Genomic DNA, 26,758 nt, shown 5'->3' on the forward strand with positions numbered 1-26,758 from the left:
ACTGCGTATGTATGTGATCTAGAGACTTAACTGTGACTGTAACAGCACATTCTGATAGGAGACATCAATGACATTGTTGGCATACTAATACTGTGACATTGTTCTTGCTGAAATTAATATACTGCTGAAATATTCGAGTGATATGATATTTGAATCAACATTACATTGGTTCTAAACTTCCATATTACTATTGTTAACTAGTCTAGTTGAAAATTGGTGTATGGTGTTGTATTTCATTTTCATTGCCTTCTTCATTTTCAAACAATCGCAAACCTAACAAACCAATGAGAACTTCAGTATTCTGAATTCAATCAAACTGTTTGATATGATTCTTGTGAGTTGAAGAGGTCAACTTTATCCGAACAAAGGGTATCTTGACATTTTAATGCCCAAAAAGGGGATATTATAGTCATCCCTTCTTGGAGATTGCTTGCCCTCAAGCAATCTACACCTGCATGCTGAAACCAAATGCCTGGATCCATATCAACCTCAAGGATGTTGCTTTGCTAGTCTGTTGTGCTACACTAATGTAAGAATTACTGTTATCTCCAAAATTTGCACCCTAATGCCAACGTCCTGAAAATTTAGCAATTTTGGAGCAACATGGGATCAATATTTCCCTTAACAGTGAACACCCATTGAACCAATGATGCTACTTCTGGTATTAAAGTTCAACACACCAATATTTCAAAGGAAGATTTAAAATCTGAAAGAAATTAGAAAGAACTCAATCACAGCTAATACTTCAGAAAATTAATACAACCTTTGACCTGTAGAAAGCAATATTAATCATGAAAGATGCTAAAAACGAGACAAACTTGAAGGGTTTCAAACATAAAACACAGAAAAGACATCAATCACCAATCTGCATACAATCATGATATCAGAAATAGATCCAGAATGTATAAAACCTCTTAAAGGCTCTGGATATATCGAACCCCAAATCGGATACAATAATGCAACAACCAATGGCACAATGATCTTGTTAGGATTTAACAATGGACAGAAATAACAAATTAAATGCAAATATAAACAATATCAGAAAAAATAGATCACACAAAAAAGAACACAAGGCACCAAGATTTAATGTGGTTCACCCAATCCCTGGGCTACGTCCACCAAACAACAAGTCCAATATTATTATGATCCAGTTATTAGAACCTGATTACAATCCGTAATCCCTTACAGCTCAATACCGCTGCAAGAACCAATTGTTGTCGGTAAAATGTATAATGTAGCCAATGGGTAGAGTAGTATCCGAACAGGTGCGTGACGCTTGAGTCACCCCTTCGGAAAGGTATATGTACACGTCCGAGATGGACTTTGGAATCATCATAGATCATTGTAATAATTGTAATCGGATTGTAATCTGCAAGTGCATACATGAATAAAGTACCTGTTCTGAATCAAATCGTGTTATACATGTGTTGAACTTCTTACCCTATGCGGTAAACATTTGGTGCCGTTGCTAGACGTACCTGGAACAAACGAATGATATGAAGATTAATGTCGAATTTGCCAAACAAAGATCGAAATAAGGTGAAAGATAAAAATGAACTAAGTACAGCAAAAGAAATTTTAATTTTAACATAGCAAGCAGAACGCAGACAGAGACTTCAGCAAATTACCGAGGGGCACCGAAGGGGTGAAGAGGCACAGACGGAGGGAGTGCACTCACCTAGTAGGCTGAGGAGTGCCGAGGAATTGCTGGAAGAAACTCGACAACGCTTGAATTTGGTGGAGGAAACAAGGGAAGAATTCCTTAACCTGTATACGCCAAGGGGAGAGTGTCCAAATGGAAGGGAAGCAACTCGCACGGCTCAGAGTGCCGAGGGAGCACGAGCGTGGAGGGATCTCTTCATTCCCGATACATCGGACGAACGAATACAAGCAGAGAATAGAACGTCACTTGAAGACTTTTCACTAGACAACGCAGTTGTTGGAAACAAGACTGTTGTCCAAAACAGCGCGGAAGTCCAAAACAGCGCGGGAACACAGAATAGTGCGGGAGTCCAGAACAGCTCAAGAACACAGAACAGCGCAGGAGTTCAGAACAGCGCGAGAACACAGAACAGCACGGGAGTTTAGAACAGCACGGGAACACAGAACAACGCGGGAGTCCAGAACAGCGCGATAGCACAGAACAGCGCGGGAGCTCAAAACAGCGTGGGTACACAAGCACCTCAGAATCAAAGACAAGTAACGATGGCTGGCCCTAAAGAAAAGTTACCCAAGTTTCACGGTGATGGTTTAGCAGACCCTATCAGACATTGTAAAACGTGTGAAACCATATGGATGGCAAATGGTGTGACAGATGAGGATGATTGGGTAAGACAATTTCCAGCGACCCTACGGGGTGTGGCGAAAGACTGCTTTTCTGACACTAGTCCTCAGAAACTTAATACATGGGAGAATGTAAAAAAAGAATTTATAACAGAATTCAGATTACTCCGAGATGATAATGAAATAGTGGCAGAAATCTACAGCACCAAACAAGGAAAGAATGAGACAGTCTGAACCTATGCCAGGCGACTAAAAGAATTGATCGGAAAGATGGAGAGTCAACCAACGGATGGGTTGAAAAAATGGTGGTTCGTAGAGGGGCTACGGCCGGCTCTTAAAAAGAAAATGAAGATTGTACCACCATCATCGTACACCGATGCATATACTCGTGCCATGGATTTAGAAAGCGAACAGAAGACGAGTAAGAAGAAGAAACATAAGTCCTCTGATTCAGATGATTCATCCTCGGAGAGTAGTAGTAGTGATGAGGAATTGAACAAGAAGGTGAAAGCGCTACAGAAAGACATGCTGCGGATGATGAAAGAATTCAAAAATTTGAAAAAGAATCCAAATACAGTAAAAGGAGAACTGTGGTGTACAGATTGCAAGGAGGACAGCCATACGAAGGGTTCATGCCCGAAGAAGCAATTTTGTGACATCTGCCAAGTGGCAGGGCATTCCCTGAAAGAGTGCCCGTTTAACTTGAAAACAAAAGGACACCAGCAGGTGTTACTAACACAGGAAGCGTCGAACAATAGCAACAACGCGGGCAATGATGCAACTTCAGGTGGATATCGAAACAATAATAGACGCGGAAGGGGTGGAAACAATAACAATAACAATGGAGGCCGGAGTAGAATACAATATGATGCGAGTGGACGACCGATGATACAGTGTCGGGCATGTAATCTTTGGGGTCACTTCGCGAGGGACTGTACTACAAAGGAGATGCCACAGCTACTGTGCAGATGGTGTGGTCCAGGGGACCATGAAGATTCAAAATGTCCAAAGCAAAGCGTAAATTTATTAAGTATTGAAACAAGTAATGAGAACGTGTTGGCAATCACGCCGAAGCAGGCGAGGAAGGCAAAATATCCGAATGCGAAAGAAGAGGAGAGGTTACAAAAAGCCCGAACAGAGATAGAGAAGCAGATGAGAGCGGAGAAGTCACAAGTAAAAGACACTACTGAAACTTCGAAAAGAAACTTGGCAGAACAAGACATGGTGAAACAGATAATGCAAACGGAAGTACCAATTAAATTAAATGATCTTCTTCTCACCATGCCACAGTTGCATACGGCTATCATAAATATGACACCGTCCCCAAAAGTGACAAAGGAAGCAAAGGATAGTAAGGAAACAGCCACGACAGCAGCAACAGATCCAATGTTACTAGCACTTACGACAGGTAGACATCTAGCAGTGGTGGAGATGGGCATTCTGGGTACGGTGCTAACAGCTACAATAGTAGATGGAGGATCGGGAGTGAATGTGATGTCGGAAGATATCTAAAAAAACTTGGACAACCAACACTATGGCCACCCACCTTTCAATTACTTACAGCAGATCAACATGGGATAAAACCTTTGGGCACTCTAATGGCGCAGCCGGTAACAATTGGGACACAACCATTTTTACTGGATTTTGTAGTTATTCCATTAAAGAGAAGAGGGTACGACGCCATCCTAGGACAGGGCTAGCTGGTGCAAGCTAAGGTAAAGCATGATTGGAAAAGGAACACCCTGTCAATGGAGAAGGGAGGTAGGAGGAAAGGGAACACCCTGTCAATGGAGAAGGGAGGTAGGAGATTTATAATCGATTTGCATACACAGATGGTAGGAGAAGAAGCCGCGTCGTTGGACTCAGAAGGCGGTGGCGAGAGTGATGACGAAGGGAAAAAGAGGATGGAACCAGATGATGAAGGGGTGCTGAGAATAGGAGGGTCAACTGATGATGACCTAGATTCAGTAAACGGATTGCTACATTGGCAAATGGAAGATTATGAGGTTTTTTCGAGCTGCAATATTTTGAGTATCGAGGAAGGAAAAGAAAGCCATGAGTTTCCAAAGGAGTACAGTGAACTGAAAGAGGGAGAAGCGCAGGTGGATGAAACACCTGCCCATACGTTCAGTAAAGATGAACCAATAAAGTATGAAGAGCTGACAGTGAAAACAATGAACTTGGGTGATGAGGTAAATCCGAAGAACATTCTTGTAGGAGATGATTGGAACCCAGTATTGAAGGCGGCAGCATTCAAAATATTCATGGAGTATAAGGATGTTTTTGCTTGGACGTATAAGGACTTGAAAGGAGTACCACCAAAACTATGTGTCCATCGGATACCACTAATCGAAGGCGCAGTACCAGTACGGAAGAGACCGTACCGAATGAACAAAAACTATGCAGCACGGGTCACGGAAGAGATTGATAGGATGCTGGATGCCGGTATCATCTTTAAAGTGCAGACAAGTGAGTGGGTATCACCGATTGTGATATCCTTGAAAAAGGATACGACACAGATAACAATATGCGTGAATTTTTGATGTCTAAATGCCCTAACAATTAAAGACCCGTTTTCGATACCGTTTACAGATAGCATTCTAGAGGAAATGGCAGGGCATGAAATTTACTCATTCATGGACAGATTCTCAGGGTATAATCAAATATCCATCGCTGAGGAGGATAAACTAAAATAGACATTCATTGTCGAGGATGGAGTATATGCATATAACAGGATGCCGTTCGGATTATGTAATACTCCAGTGACTTTCCAAAGGATTATTCTACATATATTTGATAAAATGTCTATTGGAAATTTTAAGGCATTTTTAGATGATTGGTCAATTTTTAGCACAGAAGACAAACATATAACAGCGTTAGGAGAATGTATGGAGAGGTGTAGGAGAGCAAGATTAGCATTGAACCCGAAGAAGTGCAGGTTCATGGTGCCGCATGGGAAGCTACTTGGGCATATAGTTTGTAAAGAAGGACTGAAGATGGATCCAGACAAGGTCCACATGATCTTAGAGATGCCACCCTCGACGGATGTGTCGGAAGTGAAGTCGTTTCTGGGGCACATCGGTTATTATCAAAGATTTATTAAAAACTATGCAAAATTTTCTTATCCATTGAACAAACTCACTTGCAAGGGTGAACCTTACAGATGGGAGGCTGAGCAGAACGAAGTCTTTGACGGATTGAAGACAAGGTTGGCTACAGCTCCGATTTTGGCCTATCCGAATTGGGATAAAGAATTTCATGTCCATGTAGATGCCTCAAATTATGCCATCAGAGCACCACTAGCGCAGACTGGCGACCACGGGTTGGACCATCCAGTGTACTTTGCAAGCAGATTGTTATCGAAAGAGGAGAGAAATTACAGTACCACGGAGCGAGAAGCGTTGGGGATGGTATGTGCAGTACAGAAGTTTAGACGCTACTTGTTGGCTACTCCATTTGTGTTCTATGTAGATCATCAGGCGTTACTCTACTTGGTCAATAAGCCGATTATTCAAGGAAGAATAAGCCGATGGTTGTTATTATTACAGGAATTCACATTTAAGATCGTGGTACGGCCAGGGAAGAGTCATGTGAGTGCAGATCACCTATCAAGAATAAAATCGGGGGAGCCACTAGAAGGAGTTAATGATGATTTTCCAAATGCGCAACTTTTTCATGTTACAGTACTACTAGCCTGGTACACACGCATTGGAGAATATCTATCGACGAGGCAATCTCCAAGCGACATGTCACCAAACGAAAGACGAAAATTGGTGCTGAGAAGTCAGACATTTCAGTTAATTAATGGCCTACTGTATAAAATGGGACCAGATCAGATTCTAAGACGGTGTGTCCTCAAGGAGGAAATTCTGAAAGTACTGACGGAAGCACACGAAGGCCCAGCGAGAGGACACATGGGGCCGGATACTACTGCGCAGAAGATATTGTTGGCAGGGCTATGGTGGCCAACTGTATACAACAACGCCAGGGAGTGGGTTGTTGCGTGTGATACATGCCAACGGGCCGGAAAACCGTTGAAGAGAGATTTTATGCCTTTGAATCCCTCGCACGCACAGGAGCTTTTTGAGAGATGGGGACTCGATTTTATTGGACCATTGAAGGTGAGTAAAACAAGGTGCCGATACATCATGGTAGCTACGGAGTACTTAACTAAATGGGTGGAAGCAAGCACGTTACCAAACAATTCTACAGTCAGCACGGCAAAATTTTTATATGAACAAATTATTACAAGATACGGCATCCCACTCCAGTTGACAAGTGATCGTGGAGGGCATTTTGTGAACCACGTTATCAGAGTGCTCACTATTGACTTCAAAATTTACCATTCATTGTCGAGCACGTACTACCCAAGGGCTAACGGACAGGCAGAAGCAACGAACAAGATTCTGGTAGGAGTGATTTATAAATCCTGTGTAGTTGAGGGAGAAGACTGGCAAGAGAAGTTACCATCTTCTTTATGGGCGTACTACACTTCGTATAAGGTAACTACAGGACATACCCCGTTTCAGCTAGTGTACGAACAAGAGGCAGTGGTGCCGATAGAATTCATGATACCAAGTTTAAGGATAGCGATCGAGAATAAACTAGGCGACATGGAGAGCTTACGGGAGAGACTGTACAATTTGAACAAACTCGATGAGCGGCAGTTGCAGGCGCAGTGGGCCATCGAAGTTACACAAACAAGGAGGAAGGCGTGGCATGACAAGCACCTAAAATTGAACAACTTTTAACCCGGTCAGTTAGTATTGAAGTATAATGGACGAAAAGAAATAAGGCCTGGAAAATTCAAAGTTAAATGGGTTGGACCGTATAAGATACGGGAAGTTGGATATAACGGAGCAATTAAATTGTGGACACTAGACGGAAAAGAAATACCAAATGTCGTAAATGGATCAAAGTTGAAAATATATAGGGAAAGGAAGGATCCTCCGTGCGCAAGGAAGTGAACGAAGAAAAGATGTCTATAAATAATGTACATATGTATAATATTAAAGCCGAATATAGTTAAAATATCAAGTGATAAACTGTAAAAGTATGAAGTGATAAAATGAAACATGAAGCATAAAACGTATTGGAATTCTGGAGGAACAAAAGCCTGTAGTACGACTATAGAAAACATCATCAGATGATAAGTATGCAAAAAATGGAGCAAAATAACAAAATAATAATAAAGGGAGAAAAGTTTAATAAAGTGAGTTCAGAAAGAATTGAAAAGGAGTCCTTAATGACCGTATGGCCTTCCTTTATGACCGTATGGACTCGAGCTTTGTAATGCAAAGTTAAAAATATATATATACTACTATACTACCTTAAAGTAATAAAGTTGTAAATTATGAAAAGAAAGGACCGTACGGCTGTTAGTGTCTGAAGAAGACTAAGAAAAGACCGTACGGCCCCTGGGAGACTATATAAGAAGATCGTACGGTCAAACCCAACATAGAAGAGTGAAATGAAAGATCGTACAGCCCTTGGAGACTATTAATAGACCCAACACAGGAGAGCTAAATGGAAGACCGTACGGCTTGAGAAGAGACACAAGGAAGCTAAATGGAAGACCGTACGGCCTGAGAGAGACACAGGAAAGCTAAATGGAAGACCGTACGGCCTGAGAGGAGACTCCGTACGGACTCGAATAAGGAAGGTAATTGAAAGGATTTCTTGGACCATTGTACGGTAGAATCAAGCCGTACGGCCTGCTACGTACAGCCTGCTATGCATGGAAAAGACCGTACGGTGAAATTTTTTTAAAAAAGAGAGACCGTACGGTCCCAAAGCAAAAGGAAAACAAACAGTACAGCGTCATTATTTGAAGGGAGATCAAGTGATAATTGCGACCTGCCGGCAGAGAGCTTGATAATCAATCAGGGCACTTTCTGAGATTAGTTTTTATCAATTTTTCTGTTCAGAAGTGGATGTGAACAATGGATACAGACCGATGGCATCATTCATGAAGCTAGCATTGAAATTTTTGAAGCACAGATTTCTAAGGAGATGAAAGCTTAAGACTTGGAGAAGGATTGAGTTCATACTAAAGGAATGATTTAATGGCGACTGAAATAGTTTAGAGTTAATAGCAAGGACAAAAGACCGTATGGTCTGGGCAGCACAAGAAGATGTTCGTACGGGGTATGTGAGATATAGTTGAAGCCGTTTGGGAATACAATCTCAAGCAAATTGGAACAGGATAAGCCGCAAATTTGTAACAGCCGTACCATTTAAAGGAGTAAGCTATCTTTTTCCAAGAGGCCGTACTTTTCTAAGACAAGGTACCCATACTCAAGAAGCCGTGCCACCACCTGGAGGCTGAATCCAGTCAAGCGGTATTGTTCAAAAGATTTGTAGAAGCCGTACAGTACGGAAGCCGGCAAAAATTGTGGAAAGTAACTACCATAACAGTGTGACATTTATTCACAAACGAAAAAAAGTAACAGTATGGAGTCAGCTGGAAAGAGGGCTTGGAAGAGAAAACTGGATGAAGACATGAACAAGAACGCGAAGACACTACCGTCGGGAATTCGCCTAGCAGGAGGGATGTTTACGGGAACCACTAGTGTAGGCGCAAGTAAGAAGAAAGCAAAGCAAACCAAGCAGCAGGGAGAATTTCCTACAATACAAAGTATCACATTCGAAGGGTTAAATGGTGCAAAGTGCCGGAAATGGTGGCAGGAGACTCCGGACAACCACCAGGTGAAGGCTAGTATCCGGAAAGCACAGGTGGAATGGGTAGTGCAAATGCCAGTATTTTGCATCAGAGACTACAAGGGGTTTTTGCGCATTATGATTGAAACTTATGACAGGTTCTCCAAAAGCAGTACATTTGAATATCTTGGTTGCAAGTTAACGGTATCATTTAGACCGGCGGATTTTACACGTGTATTTGGCATACCTGGTCATGCTTAGGGTGGGAGAAAAATAGAAAGCAAGCCGAAAAAGTTAAGCGAAAGTTGATACAGCTTGTGTGCGAAGACCTGTCGCAGGTAGAACAGGAGGCTCTTTCAAACACGTCCAAAGGCAGAGGACTAAAGAAATCTAATATCCAGGAGGGGCATTGGCGTTGTTTGATGGACATAGTCAAAAGTTGTCTCATAGGCTCAAGCCGTGCTTCAGATATCTCGTTTCCCCACATAGCTATGATGAACAGAATCTTACATGGCAGAGTGTATGATTGGGCAGCACTATTGGCCGAGCGGATGTCAGAGTTTATGACATTGCAGCACAAAATGTTCTATATGCCACATTATGCTATTGGTCTGTTTTTGGATGTGACGACGCGGATGATCCCGAATGATGCACTGGAGCCAAAACCTGGACCACTCGCACCTGGCGAACCACCTATAATGCAGTGGAAGCACTTGGATACTCTCAGCACCAAAACAGTAGGGCAGAAGCAACCAAGGCCGGATGGTGGCGACACAAATAGTGGCCGAGAGGAGACATCTTCAGAGGAGAACGGGTCTGAGGGGGAAGAGGAAGATGACGAAGAGGTAGGAGTAATCACAGCTACGCCCTTGAGATTTCCACGACCTGTGCTTTCGACTACAACACACTTGGTTCCAGTGGGTATACACGGTATCCCAGGGTTTGGACAGATCAAACAGCCGATAGTGATGACACCAGTCTCAGTTACGACGCAGCCCACCGTAGAGACACGAGCTATAGCAGAGTCACATCCAGCACCGACGAAGACAGTAGCTCCGGAGGCACTGATGGAGCCGGCTCGTGAGACTCTACTAGATATAGGAGAGATTTTGGGACCGAATATGGAGATGGAGATAGACACGGAGACAGGGGTGTTGGAGGTACCCGCAGGCGAGGAGTTGAGGGCACTAGGTGTCCGACTGGAGGTAGTAGAATCTGATGCGGTGGTCGCAATAGACACGGCACTGATGACATCACCTGAGCAGGACAGCAAGAGAGAGGATAGAACCCAGAGGGTGAGTGCTTTTCTAAGTACAAAGTTCCACCGAACTCCGGCACCTCGAGTGACATACTTGCCGACACCCACGCCGGAAGCAGTGTCAGAGGAGTTCGCGCAGACACGGAGTGAAGGAGTGCCGCATAGTGTTGTTGAGCATATGGCGGATGCAGTGGAGAAGGCTATGGGTATACAGCAGGAACACTCACTAGCGCAGGAGACAGTGTTGGCGGAGGCAATTTTTCTTGATGATGTCACAGCTCTAGCATCTCGAGCTTGCGAGGTTCTAGCTTCAGCAAAGACGCAGACATTGGAGTCAGTAGGGAAGGAGCTGGAGAGAGTCATATCCTTCATATGGACGGGATGTCCAGCTGCCTTTACGATTTGTTTTGAGGAGAGGGGATGGCCCGATGTGGAGACCACAGAGATGCGACAGGATTGGTCCATGACGAGGGAACCTGAGAGGGAGGGCCGAATATAGGTACTGATTCAGGAGATCGTGAGGTTCCACCTGGAGATATATTACACCCTTCGGAGGAGTCAGGTAGACCAGCTAGCAGCTAAGGGAGCTCGGGAGGAGTCAGCTGCCAGGTTTGCTTCGGAGAGGGCAGCCTGGGAGTCGGAGCGGGCAGCCTGGCAATCCGAAAGGACAGCCCTGTTAGCAGCAAAAGAACAGTTAGCAGCAGCAAATGAACAATTGAGGACAGAAAAAGAGAAGATGGCAGCAGAGAAGGAGAAGGAATTGGGAGAGGTCGGAGAGATGATGTAGTCAGCCCTAGAGCTCCAGTTGGAAGCAGAAGCAGAGCTAAAGATTAGGAAAGAACAGGTCTACAAGTTAAGGGCAGAGGTGAACGAGTTGCAGACGCAGGCGGCCACTACGCCAGGGATGCATCCCTCTGTCTAGTACTTATGCATTGATGTACTTCGTTAGAAATTTTGTTAATGAATTTTGTTGTATTGTCGTCCGGAGACGACCTTTCTTTTTGGGGGGATGATGTTGTCGGTAAAATGTATAATATAGCCGACGGGTAGAGTAGTATCCGAACGAGCGCGTGACGCTTGAGTCACTCCTTTGGAAAGGTATATGTACACGTCCAAGATGGACTTTGGAATCATCATAGATCATTGTAGTCATTGTAATCGAATTGTAATCTGCAAGTGCATACATGAATAAAGTACCTGTTCTAAATCAAATCGTGTTATACATGTGTTGAACTTCTTACCCTATGTGGTAAACACCAATTTTCACATCACCCACAATAAAACAATCCCTAACTCTAAGCCCTTTTATACAAGTATTTTACTGCTTTAGGGTTGTAATTAATAATTACACGTCAGCCCAAAATCCCGATAAAATAGGACCGAGGAATTATGGAGTATGTACAGCCACCACAATCTAGCAATCTCCCACTTGAGGACTGATCAGGCTCCACACATAACAACAGATCTCCCAAAAAATACAAAGGCTCTTGTCCCCCAAAAACTGAACCCTTTCTCTCAATGAAAGAGAAGTATATATCCAAACTCAACCACTTTTCCCACAAAATAGGAAGTATGGGTTGGATATCTGAGAAATTTGCATAAAAAAGGAGTCCCTAATCCAAAAAATGATGCCAACTGTCCTTCAAACTGTGCCTCAACTATATGTCTATGATGACCACTCAATAATAACTCAAAAATCTCCAAGAATGGCTCAACAGTCATTAGTCAGAACTCTTGGTCCAAAAATAGTCACCAAGACACTTGGCAAAGCTAACATGCCAATACTAACAAGTTACAAGTTCAAATTGGACTTTAGTCCTCGAATTTAGGCATTAAGAAAGTTACTTACCCATGAAACTCCTTGTCAACCAAAATGACTCATCAACACCTATCAAATACAACTCCTCTTAACTATTTTGTTGCACTTTTAATTTATCATTAAATAATTAATTTATAGATTATCAATTACTTAATAATAATTGCACTCATAAATTACAACAAAATGTTTATAACAAATGTTTATAATAATAATAAGTTAATATAATATCATGCCAAACTTAAAAAGAAACTATGTTACATTTTACTATATTAATTTATCATTACATAATATCCCCTTGATCTAGAATACAAAGGGCAGACCTGAAAACTTTATGAAACCCAGCACAATGTGTAGAAGGCAAAAAGGGTAAAATTTAACACATTATTTCATTTGAACTTGTCGATGTTTGAAACAAGGATAAGGATGAGGGTTTAAAAAAAACCCTAGCGGCATAGTATGAGGAAGTTTGCCACACTCTCTCTGAAGTTACTTGTTCTTGCCATGCCGCCACAGTCTAGAGTTATTCTGATGCCGAGGTTTCTGGATGCTTGCTTATGCTTGCTTGGAGTGGAGATCTAGAAATCTATGGCATCTTTTATTTGCATTTTTATATTGTCATGACTGGGCCTTTATGGTTGAAGTTTGGGGTGCAGCCTGGAGTTGTCTCTTGGTGTTTGAGATGCATCATTACTTCCTAACGGTTGGCATGGAGATCTACATACTTGTCAGAAGAAGTTTTTAGTGTCGTTTCCACGGGTTTTCACTGCAAGCTGTAAGTTGATTTCTTGGCTTTGAAAACTTGGAGACTTTCTTCTATCGTGTTTGGAGTTGTTCTGACCTCGTCTTCTTCTTTTTGTTGTATTTGATGGCTATTTTGCATGCCATTCTACTCCATTATCATGTCGTGACTGGGTCTTTGCTTTCTACTTAAGCAAATCTTAGCTTTTCTTGCTTGTCGTGACTGGGGTTTGTTTCGTCATTTTTAAGCTTTTTCGATGTCTCAATATGGTTTAGATGTGGCCATTTCTTCTACGAGAGTATGATGGTAATGTGGTTCTCCATTTTGAGGCTCCCATGTTTGATTTTTGGCTCTCTCCCACACCATTTGGCTCCTTCAGCTATGACTGATGGCTCTTTATTTCTCTCAAGAATCATATTTCTCTATTGTTTTTTACTAGAAACGTGCTTTTCTAGGCTTTTCTGTTATGTTGGAGACTTGCTCTTGTAACATGTAGCTTTTACATCCATTGGTACTCCCTAATCAGCACCTATTGTTGCAGATCTTCATTGTTACTTGGTAGATGTAAATCTCTGTTTCTTGATGATAGCTACCAAAGTCCTTTTGTTCACTCATTTTAAATGCTATAACTGGATACCTTTGATGATTGGTCTCTAATTTGAATTGAACATATGCTATTTGAGAAGTTTCCAACGTTGTATTTATTTGGTTCGAGGCAACAAAGGGGTGGAAGAATGCAACACAACTAGTCATTACAAGCAATGATTGGTGCCCTATGACCCTCTACTCTTTTCTCTTCTTTTATGTAATGCATTTTTGCAGAGCAGGAGCATGTATCAGTAGTGGTAGGGGCTACTCTCACGGTCAATTGTGTAAGAGGTTTTACTTTCAACAATTTTCATTCATTTCAAATTTGTAAATATCAGTTGTATAATACAAAGGACATTTATGCTATTCTTTTGATTTTCAAAGTGAAATATGATTTTGTAGTTTGATGTTGAGCTGAAAGTAATAAATATGTACCTTATTTTCACTTGTACAATATTTAGAACTGAATTTTAACATGAGTGAAAAATCAGCAACCTTTGTTGATTGTCTACCTACTAGACATTTGACGAGTTGCCTTTAACATCCATTGGGCATCAGAGTTTGAAACTTATGCATTCATATGACCTAGACCTGACCTAACACGACTTCTAAAGTTGTTGGTTAGGTTTGGGTATGCATATGAATGAGCCTAATGAGACCTAAAATGCTTGTTGGATTAATTAACATGCATGACCAGACTTAAGTAACAACTTTAGGAGTTGAAACTTTTTCACAGTTGTGTGTATTAGACAAGTATGTATGCATGTGTTTGTTGGGTAAATGCATGTGATTGGTAGACTCATCTATATACATATGCATGGGATAACAGCAAGTTTTTAGATATGGACCTTTTGAAACATGACTCTATTTGCACATTCCAATCATATGTGTAGGCATGCAAGTGCTAAGCACATGCATTTATGCAACAAACACATTTATATGCACATGAATGATGTTGGTAACTATGAAAATGAGACTTGACTTGACCTGAACCAACAACTTAAAACCATAGTTACAGGACTCTGACTCTGACTCGAAAAGTCAAAATTTGACTCGGACTCGGACTTGGCAAGGACTTGAAGAATAAAAAAACCCATGAAATTCAAAGATTTTTTCATGCATCATTTAGTCAATTAACATCAAATACACAATAATTGAGATAAATAGAAGCCCTTAACACTCATACACAATTTTGCATAGATCACATAAGTATAATTATGAATTTCTTAACGAAAAAAACTGAGTAACATAATATAAAGTTAAACATAGTTTCACTGTCAAATGTCTACAATATGTGAAATCCATAGAATCAAAAGTTGAAAACATATATCAAAATATCAGCTAGAGTGTATAAGACTAAGGTTCATAGTAGCCTACGCCCTCCTACGAATACACCTAAGATAAGTCATGGAAGACTCAAATATTTAGAAATTTCTTTGTTACAGCTTATGTGCACATTGTAGACAACAACAGGGCTCTCAAGTATGTCTATCAATTTTCTTGGTGAAACACAACCTTTAACAGTAAAAGTCTTTTAATAAAAATTATAGTTGGCTTACAAATTTTTGCCAAGAAAATGATCAAGGACATAGCCAGCAACACATATACACGTAAGTCTGAAAGTTTATAACTTTATGTACAACACTAGAGAGTTCTAACATTCATGAACACATAAGTCTTAAAAAAAAAAAAACTCAAATACATCGTTATATAATTCTAATACAAATATATGTAAATCTGAAAATATCTGTACAACATTACTGAACTCTACAATGCTAAAAGCGACTTCTTCATAATGAAACCTAGATAGTAACCAATATTGGCAATGAGCCTTCAATTTGGGTAACTATCCTTCATTTTGAGATGCAGGGCTATTCAACTGTGTAATTTGCTATAACCTTGTTAACAATATTTGAAGATTTAAACATTAGATTTCCTATAATATTCAAGATTTTCGAACATATATTTGAAGATTTAAGATTTAAGATTCAATCCCTAATAAATTCCTGACGTACCACAACATCATTTTCAGAATTAAGATACACTAAAATTAACAAAAAAAAAACACCTTCCAGAAATCTCTCTTTAAAAAAAAAAATTTAATTTTTTTTAAAAAATTGGGAGTCCTAGGCTCGGCAGTCAGTGAGTCCACATGGACTCTGCCAGGACTCGGTCGAGTCCGATTCCAGAGGCCATTTGCCTTGGAAATGCCGCCTCTGTCTCGGACTTGCAGTGTCCCAGAACACTGCTTAAAACAACTAGACCTAAGGAAAACAGGAAACTACACTGGAAAGAAAACTAACAAACACGTGCCTGGACTGCACTTAGGGAAAACCTAAACTAATATGCAGATGCATTTATTGAAAGCATGAAACCTAAACCTAGAAAACGAATAAAAATGATAGATCATACCTCAAAGCAAGCCTTGAGGTGTATCCCATCGATAGGGATTGGTAGAACATCTCTTTCAAGAGTTGTGAGTTGAAATGCATTGTGTTCCTTGCATTCAACTATTTGAAAAGGGCCTACCTAGAAATGGTCAAACCTAGCATGTTGCCTTGGTCTCGTCTTAAGAACATCCCATTTCAGTACCAAATCTCCTTTTTTGAAATGACAATCAACGGTTTTGTCAAAAGTTCTCTTGGTAAGAAGCTATTGATACTCCATTTATTGCAATGTTGTACTTCTTTCTTCATCTAATTCCAGCAACTTAGCATATCGTAATTTGAGGGGATCATCCTCCTCTAGCATCATCAATTGATCAGCTAGTTCCAATGATGGGAACTTTGTAGAAATAGGCAATCTAGCTGGTTTACCATATACAAGAACATAAGGAGAATTTCCAAGAATCCTTTTTTGAGTAATTTTATCCAGCCAAAGGGCCGATTTCAATTTTGAATGTGAATCACGCTTATTCTCCTCCAAAGTTTTTTTGATTATCCTCGACATATTCTGTTTGTACTTTCTGCTAAACCATTACCCTGAAGGTAATAATTTAAGGATGTATTAAGATATATGTCATTTCTTACAGCCCATTCAATAACCTTAGCTCCTACAAATGCTAAAGCATTATCAAATATGATTGATTCAGGTATACCAAACCTGGTAATCAAATCATCATAAAAGTTTAGTACAGCTTATTCATTGGCCTCTTTAAGCGCCACTACTTCAGTTCAGCGTGTGAAATAATCTGTTGTTGTTAGAATCCATTTGTGACCTACACTATAACTTGCGTTAATGAGGTCCACAAAATCAATTCCCCATTTCATAAATGTCTGGTCAACCAAAATTGGTTGCAAAGGTAAGGCTGCCAGCCTTTCCATGCCACCAAATAAAGCACAATTCTAACATTTTCTTGCCCAAGAATGGGCATCTTTAAACAAATCAGGCCAATAGAAGCCTACTCTTTAAGATTTTGTAAGCTGTGGACTTTGGGGAAAAATCACCTCCTTGATCATGAAATTGCTTTAAGAGCTTGTTGGTCTGATCAGCAGGAACACGTCGTAACAACATACCACTATGGTCTTTTCTGAACAAAATGTCATCAATCAAAATATAAGGAAAGGATTGAAGTCTGAAACACCTGTGTTTAGCTCTGTCCAACCTTGAAGGGCACTCTCCAGTTTGCAAATAATGAATCATTTCACTCAACCAGCCTGCTGGTTGATCATTTCCAGCTTCAAAATTATCAACCAGCATCATATTTTGATTGTCCTTTACTTCTTTAATGGTGTCATCAGCCCTCTGTTCACATAAACCCTTACATCTAACAAGTTTAGTCATGTGAATGTCAACGTCATACTCCATGACGCAAGTGATCCAACCTGCTCGTTTTTCATTCAAATCACTACTTAACAAGAACTCTTTCACACTTGGATGTGCAACCACGAAATAAATCTGTGTTAGAAACTAGATGCTTAAACTTTTTTAGACCTTTTATAACAGCAAGAACATGCTTTTCTACAAAGCTGTACCTTTGTTCGTATTCTTGCAAGCCTTTGCTGAAAAATGCAACAAATTGCTCAAATCATTCTGTACTTTGCTGCACCAGCATTGCAGAGATAGTATCAAATCCACCATAAGCGTAAAGGGTAAAATCTTTAGAAAAATATGGATTAACCAAAGCAAGAGCAGCTGATTAGGCTTCCTTAATGGCTTCAAAACTGTGCTTCCCCAATATCTGTCAGAACTATAGTGAAGGTAAGAGATCATCATCATTGGCTGATTTGGAGACTCGCATGCTTTCTTCTGATAGTGCATTAGTGCTTCCAACTATCACATTTGCATTTAATCCACTATTGTCATCAAGGAAACCAATAGTTTCAAAGGTTCCATTATATTGATTTAAATTTGTACCCAAAGCTGATGTTCTGTATAATCTCCCATGAACAATCTCATAAGCATTAATCGTATGCATGTCCAAGAACTTTCTGAAAGGCACATTTTAAAATTCGTCTTTAATTAAAAAGTCCTTTTTGCTCCAAAAGACCTTGTTTATAAAATAACAATAATATTTGATAGACAAGGTCCCATTATTCTGCATCCATGATTTAAAACTTTTCATTCCCTTGCTGACAAGCTATTATACCAAGGTGCCCATTAAATTATTTTACAAAAATAAGCAACCGTAGTAAAATGATTAAATGGAAGCCAACAATACATCCAATTTACAAAAACTGTCAAAAGCATCAGAATTAAAAAATGATTGCACTAGAATGATACGGATGATGAATAATATATATCAGGCCGAAATGGGTGACTTACTAAAATAGATGAAATCTCCAAGAATTGTGTAGAAAGTTGGAAATCACTTCAAAAAGTGGCATAGTAGTCCTCTAGAACAATTAAGTGCACTGCCAACATCAAACGTTCTCTCTAACAAGGCTGACAGTCACTGAAAAAATCAATGCCAACTACACTACTGAAGGGACTGGAAATGCGGACATTATAGTGTTGGATGCATAAATAGCATCAATTTCACTAGAAACACCCAACTCTAGTGAAACACACAGCTCTTTTAGTATAAATAAAGCAAGCAATTGCTTTCAGTTTCATCCCTTCAATATTTCAATTCCTCCATTTCCATTGTCATTGCTTCCATTCATTTATTTCCTCTTACTATTATTTAATTATCTAATGTGCCATTTAAAATCTGTAAGCATAGTGTAGGACCTAAGTAGCCAACACTACTTTTCAAAAATAAAAAGCTTTCATCTTATGATTTTAATAATACATAGACCTACCACCAAAATTGGATGATTTCAACATTACAACAGAATGAAGTTTCTATTTTTCCCTTACCACAAATAGTTTTTATAGCTTATAGTCTTCATTTATCTTTGATCACTTGTTGTATCATATCCGCAATTCTGTAATTATTATTAAATTTTGTGCTTTTGTCTAAATTATAGTATATACCCCCCAGAAATCCAAATTTTGAAAAATTCTGCCATCCCCAAAACCTGTTCCAGCATCCCCACATCTCCCTATCACAAAAAACTTAAACTATGGGTACATCATATTACTATGTCAATCTTAACAAGAAATCAGAGGTTGCAACTTAAGCAGGATTTAATGTAGTAATAGCTGGACAAATATGTCAGTAGAAGTAAAATCAGCAGACTCCATATTGCCTATGTCCCTTTACTGCATTATAGAACTCTTTTTGTTTTCCAAACTCTTAAACTAAAAATGGTAAGTCAGAAAAAAGTTCCTTCTCCTTGAAGGAACTGTACATGTCCGGCATAAGATGGTATCAAAAACATTAATGAAAACTGAAAAACAAGCCTTTGAATTTAATGTGCATGATCCAGAGCATGATATAAATAGTATTCCACTCTTCTTGGAATAACCTAAAAACCCACAATTATTTGAGATGAAGAAAATCCCATCCACTTGCCTGATGCATATAAAGGAGTCTTTGTGTCCTTGAAACCACGGAATACACCTTGTACTGCAAGTGAAACTACTAAAGCTGGTGCCCCAAGGGCTCTCAAAGCAAGATATTGCCGTGATGGAAGGTGCATTGGTGAATCCTATACACAAAATGTAATAGCAATATCATCAAAGGGAAGAACAGATGTCCAGCATCCAGCCAAAAAGATTTAAGTTTTCTTTAATTTTAAAATCATCATGAAAAAGGCAGATTTCAACAACATTTAAGTATCATAGCTGCATACATTTCATGAACTGGTATCACAAACAAAGAGAAACATAACCGTAATTAAGATCAGATCATAATAAGCATGATTCAAAAGTCTGAAATGCTCAAAAAAGGGAAAAAATCAAATAATGCACATGGAAAAGGAACTTAACAGCAAAAATGTTCACTGTCCATCCATAAACTAGATGGCCTTCATACAATATAACTTTGGCAGGCATCACAAAACAATAACTGCTATACATCAATTGTTTATTTAGAAAAGAATGGCAAATCCAAGCCAACATTGAAACTTACAGCAGGTATACCCATGGCATTCAAAAAGCACCCTGCTCCGAAAGCTAAGGCAGCAGCTTCAACGATACCAAGAGAAGCTGCTAGAACCAAAGCAGTTGAAACTGCAGGTAACTGCTTCTTATCTACTCTTTCACCAACAAGCCTTTGGAGGTCACCATTTTCTTCATGACTACTATCTCCTGTAAAATTTATCAAGCTGCATATTAAGATGACAATCAATTAAATGCAGTCACTATTCAGTAACGTTTTATTACAAAAGAGTATAGAACTCTTAAACTTGCATATTGCTGTTCAAGATAAACCTTTTCATCAACATGAGACTTACTTTGGATGCTTCTTGAAGCATCTTCAGCTACAAAGGATGTTGTGACATTCACAAGTGGAACATTAAATAATTTTGAGATGAGATTGAAGATTGAAATTGAAACTCCAATAGCAGCTAGCTCCACTGGACCTGCACAATAGAAGTTTAGAATTCATGAAATAAGATGCATTTGCAGTGGATTTACTAACTCACAACAAACATTAGCACATAGTAAATTACGGAGTAGTCCAAATTTTAATATCATAATCATTCAGTTTAAGTTGGTTAAGTGGATCAGCCATCATGTGAGTGAATTTCAGGATCGATCCAGATTATAACAGAAAAAGAGTTGGTCTGAGTCGCCCCAATTGAAAAGACATGTCTTTTTGTGACTTGTCTAGCCAGAACTGCTGACAAAATCATAGCTAATAGGACCAGGCCAGACAATCTGATTCAGCTGCTGGAAAAATGATATCATGTACAATAATATAGCAAAGCCAAGCTGAATTGATTTTCCTTTCATCTCTTTGTATGGAAGACTTTTCAATTGCCCTAGTCACCTCTTGCACTCATCCCTTAAGCATAAATTCACCGTTTGGGGTAAGTGCTAGTTCATGAATGTAAAAAGATAAAGAGATACAAGTCCATTCAAGAAACATATCCTAGATGTTTGGCAATTAAAGGTTTCAGTCAGTTGCCATGATTATAAAGTGGATTTGTGCTACATCCCTTCCTTAAAACTTTCATCTAACTATAAGAACTATTTCATGGGAAGTATGAAGTTAGTTAATTTTGAGGATTGTTGATTAATGAAATTATACTATTTAATTCTTAGAATTATTCATTTATGAAGTTATTTTGCTTAACTGCAAGAATTATCGACGATATGATGTTTTGTAGAAATTGGTATTCAGGGATGTATAATGTCATATACAAACAGCTTGATGATAAGTTAGATGATTTTATTTTCTTAAAAATGTTATAATTAAGAAATAAATGTGTGCATGGTCAATTCCTTGTTTTTCAGCAGATGCAGGAGAAGATCACCCTTGTGAAGGGAGGAAGAGTATCATCGAAGAGAGAAAAGGTGCAAATGCATGGTGAAGGGTTAGAATTTCCATCTGAGTGGCAACCCATAGCTAAGTATCTTGGTCATCAGGTCACTGGTTAGGGTTAGCCCTAGTCTCCTTTGGCCGTGATGGGTTGGTTTCCGTTTCATTATTCTTGTTCTAATTAAAGAATCAATGCTTCTTGTTTAAACTTTAAAGAATGCTCTTTGTGATCTCACTCACTCGATCTAATAGAACAACCTTAATATAGATGTATATAGTTACTACTATAGATATCTTAAATAAATCTATCTAAAGAAATGCCAAGAAATATCAATTATAAAATACTTTAAATTTAATTTACTGCACGCAAAAAATTTATATTTGTTTTTTTGGTATTGACTTAAGTTTTTTATTTTAGTTTTAGAAAAATTGATTGTTTATATCTCCAAAACTTATAATTTTAGCAAATATTAAATTATTTTAAAAGTATATTATGCTATAGATAGATAAGATAAGATGATTGTCTAATTTAAGCTAAAAATATAATTGTTAACATTAACACACACATGCCATCGCACTTCACCATTTTTGCCATTGTAGAATGCCTCTCAGCATTAATGAATATGCAAATATTATATATAGAAGCATATACAAATACATGTATATACTATGAGTGTGTAATGTGTGCATTGTATGCCTAACATCATATGTGCATATAGACAAATGATACGAACTGTTGAAGTTCTGGTAGCAGCAAGATAAATTATTCATACCTATGTTGGTCTTTTCAGCCTTATCAGTATATGTTAGGTATAATGGATTGTGATCCTCACTTCTTGGTTCAGTCTCTTGTATGGATGTCTTTCTATATTATTGGTTCTCCGTCATGAACTTTTGGGATCTGCTTAACATCTCTTCAGAGACTTCGTTGTGTGAATGTTTAGGTCTGCTGTTCTCTACTCCAGATGCTTTGTATTATTCTGAAAAGTGAATCAACGTCTTTCTGTGTTTGGCATCACTCAGCTAAGAGTCTTTATGAGCCTTCTTTCATGTTTGAGCATTGGGTTCAAGCATTTTGTTATTGTTTCATTTCGTGATCGTGCTGCACCTTCATTGTGACCCAGCTGTCCCATATCATGTTTCAGCTATGCCTCTTCTCTCTGTGCAGTGGACCATGGATTCGAAGTGGGGTTTTGGGTCAACCATCTTTGCATTGATGATGACGGTTAGAAGTGTAATGACAGATGTCTGGCCTTCCATGGTGGAAACTCTTCACTTACCAGAAGCTTTCACATCATTCACTGATGGCAAGAAAAATGTCTTCAGTAAATGGCATTCTCTATTCTCAGAGACATGTGAGAATTGTACTCTTGGTAATACTGTTGTGTGTGTGTGAGAAAGACACAGAAAGTTGAATTGAAGTTAAATTTTTAATATTGTCTATTCAATCTGTGAAAGATTGTAATATAAATTCTGTATGACTCTCATCTGACAGTCAAACATCGAGACATATATCTGAAATTCTTTCATCTGTGAGATGTATCTATGATTAATTTGAGAGCAAGTTGAATTAAGCTTATTGATTGACTTGTTGAGATCTCCAATCATAAGAAAAAGCTTGCAGTTTTGTTTTGAGAACTCAATAAAGGGTCATTTTTATGGGCTGGGTTTTCCACCCTCAAGTGGAGGGTTTTCCCAGAATAAGATTTTGTGCTTCTGTTGATTTTGTGGTTTTTTGAAGTCCAGGTCATTGTTTTATTTTATATATTCTGGTTCAGTATTTTACAAGGGACTACATTTGTATAAACATACTTATAGTAGTAAAAGAGTAAACAGATATAGGTATTTGTCTACCATGAATTTAGACATCTGAATAAATGGACATATATGTTGACACTAAGTTACATGAGCACACACAAATTAGACCCATGCATATATGCATAAGTATATACAAATAAATATATAATACTTGGAGAGAAATATTTATCATTTGTATTATTATTCACTAATAATTGTTGGCAAGTCTTTATTCCCTCCTTTGGTGGCGAAGGTAGCTCCTTGTCATCACTCTTGCTAGCGGAGGAAGCTTTCAAAGAATCAAATACCATTCGACCCTAATGCTGGTTGATTCCTTCTACTTGAAAAATTTTTGAATTCAAGAACAGAGAGATATTTCTATCATCAAAATGTGAAAACCATCAATCATTGATTGCTTCTCACAAAACTGTTACTAAGTTGAAGCAGAATAAACAAAGAAATATCCTAAAGCTGAAGGTAATCAGGGGAATTGAGTGTTCCCCAATCACACACGAACAGCATGTATGTCTTCATTGTATTTATTTCCATGATGAAATATCAATATCATATATGCTGTGAATTGATTCCATAGCATTCAATTCATCGTAGGATCATATGGATTCATCTATGCAGTGCATCCAATTTTTTCTGATCATTTATTGTAAGAAATATATTTCTGTGCATTCGAGCCCAGTATTATTGCTCATATAAAATGAATCAATGAACCATATTCTCATCAATATGGATTTGTGAGATGATCATAAAGCCATGCATTTGAACTATCATTATTATTGTGAAAAGGGTATAATCTCAGCATGATGAATCAACATTTCTGTTCATACATTGGGTTAAAACTTAAATTGTATGTTCATATACCAGTACAGTTGAATTATATATTTTGATCCTCTGAATTGATGCCTCTGTATGCAATAGCGATGAAATGACTTATGAAATGTGTCTCAAAGAAATAACCATGGGGGTAAACCATTAAATGGTACTTTTGCCATTGCACTTGTAGAAAATATATAACATTCAGAATGGTGAATGTTGTCTGGGATGGATAGCCATTACAGAGATGCATATTAAGTCATTAAGATCTGTTTTAAACGAACCCTGAATGGAATATAAACCAGAGGGTAAACTTATTTACTGATTTATAAAGGGAGCAAAAAAAAGAGCATAATCTCAACATAATGAATCAACGTTTCAGTTCATACATTTGGTTAAATCGTATGTTCATATACCAGTACAGTTGAATTACTCATTTTGATCCTCTGAACGGAAGCCTCTATATGCAATAGCAATGAAATGACTTATGAAGTTGTGTCTCAAAGAAACAACCACGAGGGTAAACCGCTAAGCGGTATTTTTACCATTGCACTCATTGAAAATCTGTAACATTCAGAGGGTGTTGTATGGCATCAATAGCCATTACTGATATGCATATTAATTCATTAAGATTCTGTTTTAATCGAACCTTGAATGGAATATAAACCAGAGGGTAAACATATTTACTGATTTATAAAGGGGGCAAAACCATACTGAGAGGAATGATTCCTGTGGAACTGATTATTATTTATTAAATTAAAAAGCAATTATGAACCAACACTCTCCATGAACCTACAATTTAAGGGTAGATCTGAAATACTAAGATCAATAAATCTGGAAATAAGAACCTGATCAATACAGAAAGGTCTGATTTGTCCAAGCTTAATATTATTTTGCAAACCTTGGTGCAACCTCATAGGAACTGAAGTCGTGAAACCTTGGGAAGGGTGAACAGCCTAATTGATAACATGTGATAAGTTTGTTGTCAAAGGAATGCTAGCCCTTTAGCAAGGTCTATGAATTATTACTGAACCCTATCCTTAACCAAAGTATTGGGAATGAGCTGAGTAGGGGCATCCTAGTGGATTAGGAATAAAAACATTTATCCTTGGTCTATGAGACAATGTATTTGCCATCATGGACAGCGAGTTCTTTCAAGGTCAAGAAAGACCTTGGGAGTTGTAGGACTCTCTAAGAGTTTGGTGGTGATATTGGCAGTGCGAAGTACAATGCTTGGGAAATGGTAACCTTGGCCAAGATGGTACTATGCAATGTAGTAAGCATCAGTCCTTGAACCAGCAGGGCGCATGTGGTCAGGAAGGTCATTCTCGTAAGAAGTCTATACAATGCGATGAGCTAGACATTTGTCAATTCTAAACACCTAGTCTCGGATGGAAAGAAAGATTGGATCTCATTTTCGCACCTCCCATGTAGGTTCGGGCCACATTTGAAAGGAGGTTGTGTGGGAGACAGTAAGGTGGAGACTTAAAGGTCAATGGTTGGGAAGTAAACCTCTGATGATGTTCTCCCTCGCCTAGATATTTATCAAGAGCATTTGTACAAAGAGAAAACAAGAGCAAATACTTATATCAAGTTCTACGATTCATGTTTTGTTGGTTCGTTTAGTTATTGAATTCTTTCTTTCAATTAAACAGTAAATGAATTGTTGGTTAATTCATTTTCCTGTGAAGGAAGGTAGATGAATATATATTGTGATATCTTTTACTTCAGCTAGTTAAACAAACTTTATAGTTCTCATGTTCATGTGAAAAGGAAAGTAGTTTCTCTCTGTTGGTATGAGTTAAAAGTAAAATTTAATTTCCTAAGATTTGTAACTTGTTCATTAATTGTTATTATTATCTGGTAGTGAGGTTTATCTTGTTACAGTTTAACTATTCTTAATCATTAGAGTTCCCTATGTTCCTTGTTGCAATTGAGAGGATGCGTTGCACTAGAGTTGATGTCCTTAGAAGCCCTCATGAAGGAAGCAAGCTTGCTAAATTGATTGCTTGTGGATTCTTGCTGGCACTTTTTCCCTCATTGGTTAATTCATTTTCCTATGAAGGAAGGTAGATGAATATATATTGTGATATCTTTTACTTCAGCTAGTTAAACAAACTTTATAGTTCTCATGTTCATGTGAAAAGGAAAGTAGTTTCTCTCTGTTGGTATGAGTTAAGAGTAAAATTTAATTTCCTAAGATTTGTAACTTGTTCATTAATTGTTATTATTATCTGGTAGTGAGGTTTATCTTGTTACAGTTTAACTATTCTTAATCATTAGAGTTCCCTATGTTTCTTGTTGCAATTAAGAGGATGCGTTGCACTAGAGTTGATGTCCTTAGAAGCCCTCATGAAGGAAGCAAGCTTGCTAAATTGGTTGCTTGTGGATTCTTGCTGGCACTTTTTCCCTCATTGGTTAATTCATTTTCCTATGAAGGAAGGTAGATGAATATATATTGTGATATCTTTTACTTCAGCTAGTTAAACAAACTTTATAGTTCTCATGTTCATGTGAAAAGGAAAGTAGTTTCTCTCTGTTGGTATGAGTTAAAAGTAAAATTTAATTTCCTAAGATTTGTAACTTGTTCATTAATTGTTATTATTATCTGGTAGTGAGGTTTATCATGTTACAGTTTAACTATTCTTAATCATTAGAGTTCACTATGTTTCTTGTTGCAATTGAGAGGATGCGTTGCACTAGAGTTGATGTCCTTAGAAGCCCTCATGAAGGAAGCAAGCTTGCTAAATTGATTGCTTGTGGATTCTTGCTGGCACTTTTTCCCTCATTGGTTAATTCATTTTCCTGTGAAGGAAGGTAGATGAATATATATTGTGATATCTTTTACTTCAGCTAGTTAAACAAACTTTATAGTTCTCATGTTCATGTGAAAAGGAAAGTAGTTTCTCTCTGTTGGTATGAGTTAAAAGTAAAATTTAATTTCCTAAGATTTGTAACTTGTTCATTAATTGT

General features: G+C 38.4%; 1 protein-coding gene across 1 annotated transcript in view; it reads right to left on the reverse strand.

Moving 5' to 3' along the window:
* Nucleotides 1-26,758, reverse strand: part of LOC149567004 (protein DETOXIFICATION 44, chloroplastic-like) — a 188,829-nt gene that overhangs the window by 141,757 nt on the left and 20,314 nt on the right. Inside the window, exons 3-5 of the mRNA XM_089820210.1 lie at nucleotides 20,130-20,258; nucleotides 19,805-19,983; nucleotides 19,247-19,382 (exon numbers count right to left, since the gene is read on the reverse strand). Of these exons, the coding sequence (XP_089676336.1) occupies nucleotides 19,247-19,382; nucleotides 19,805-19,983; nucleotides 20,130-20,258 (444 nt within the window). The remainder of the gene's footprint in view (nucleotides 1-19,246; nucleotides 19,383-19,804; nucleotides 19,984-20,129; nucleotides 20,259-26,758) is intronic.

The sequence above is a fragment of the Cupressus sempervirens genome, chromosome 3 (genome assembly GCF_028749045.1).
Source record: "Cupressus sempervirens isolate cs-2001-9-10 chromosome 3, ASM2874904v1, whole genome shotgun sequence".
Classification (NCBI taxonomy): Eukaryota; Viridiplantae; Streptophyta; class Pinopsida; order Cupressales; family Cupressaceae; genus Cupressus; species Cupressus sempervirens.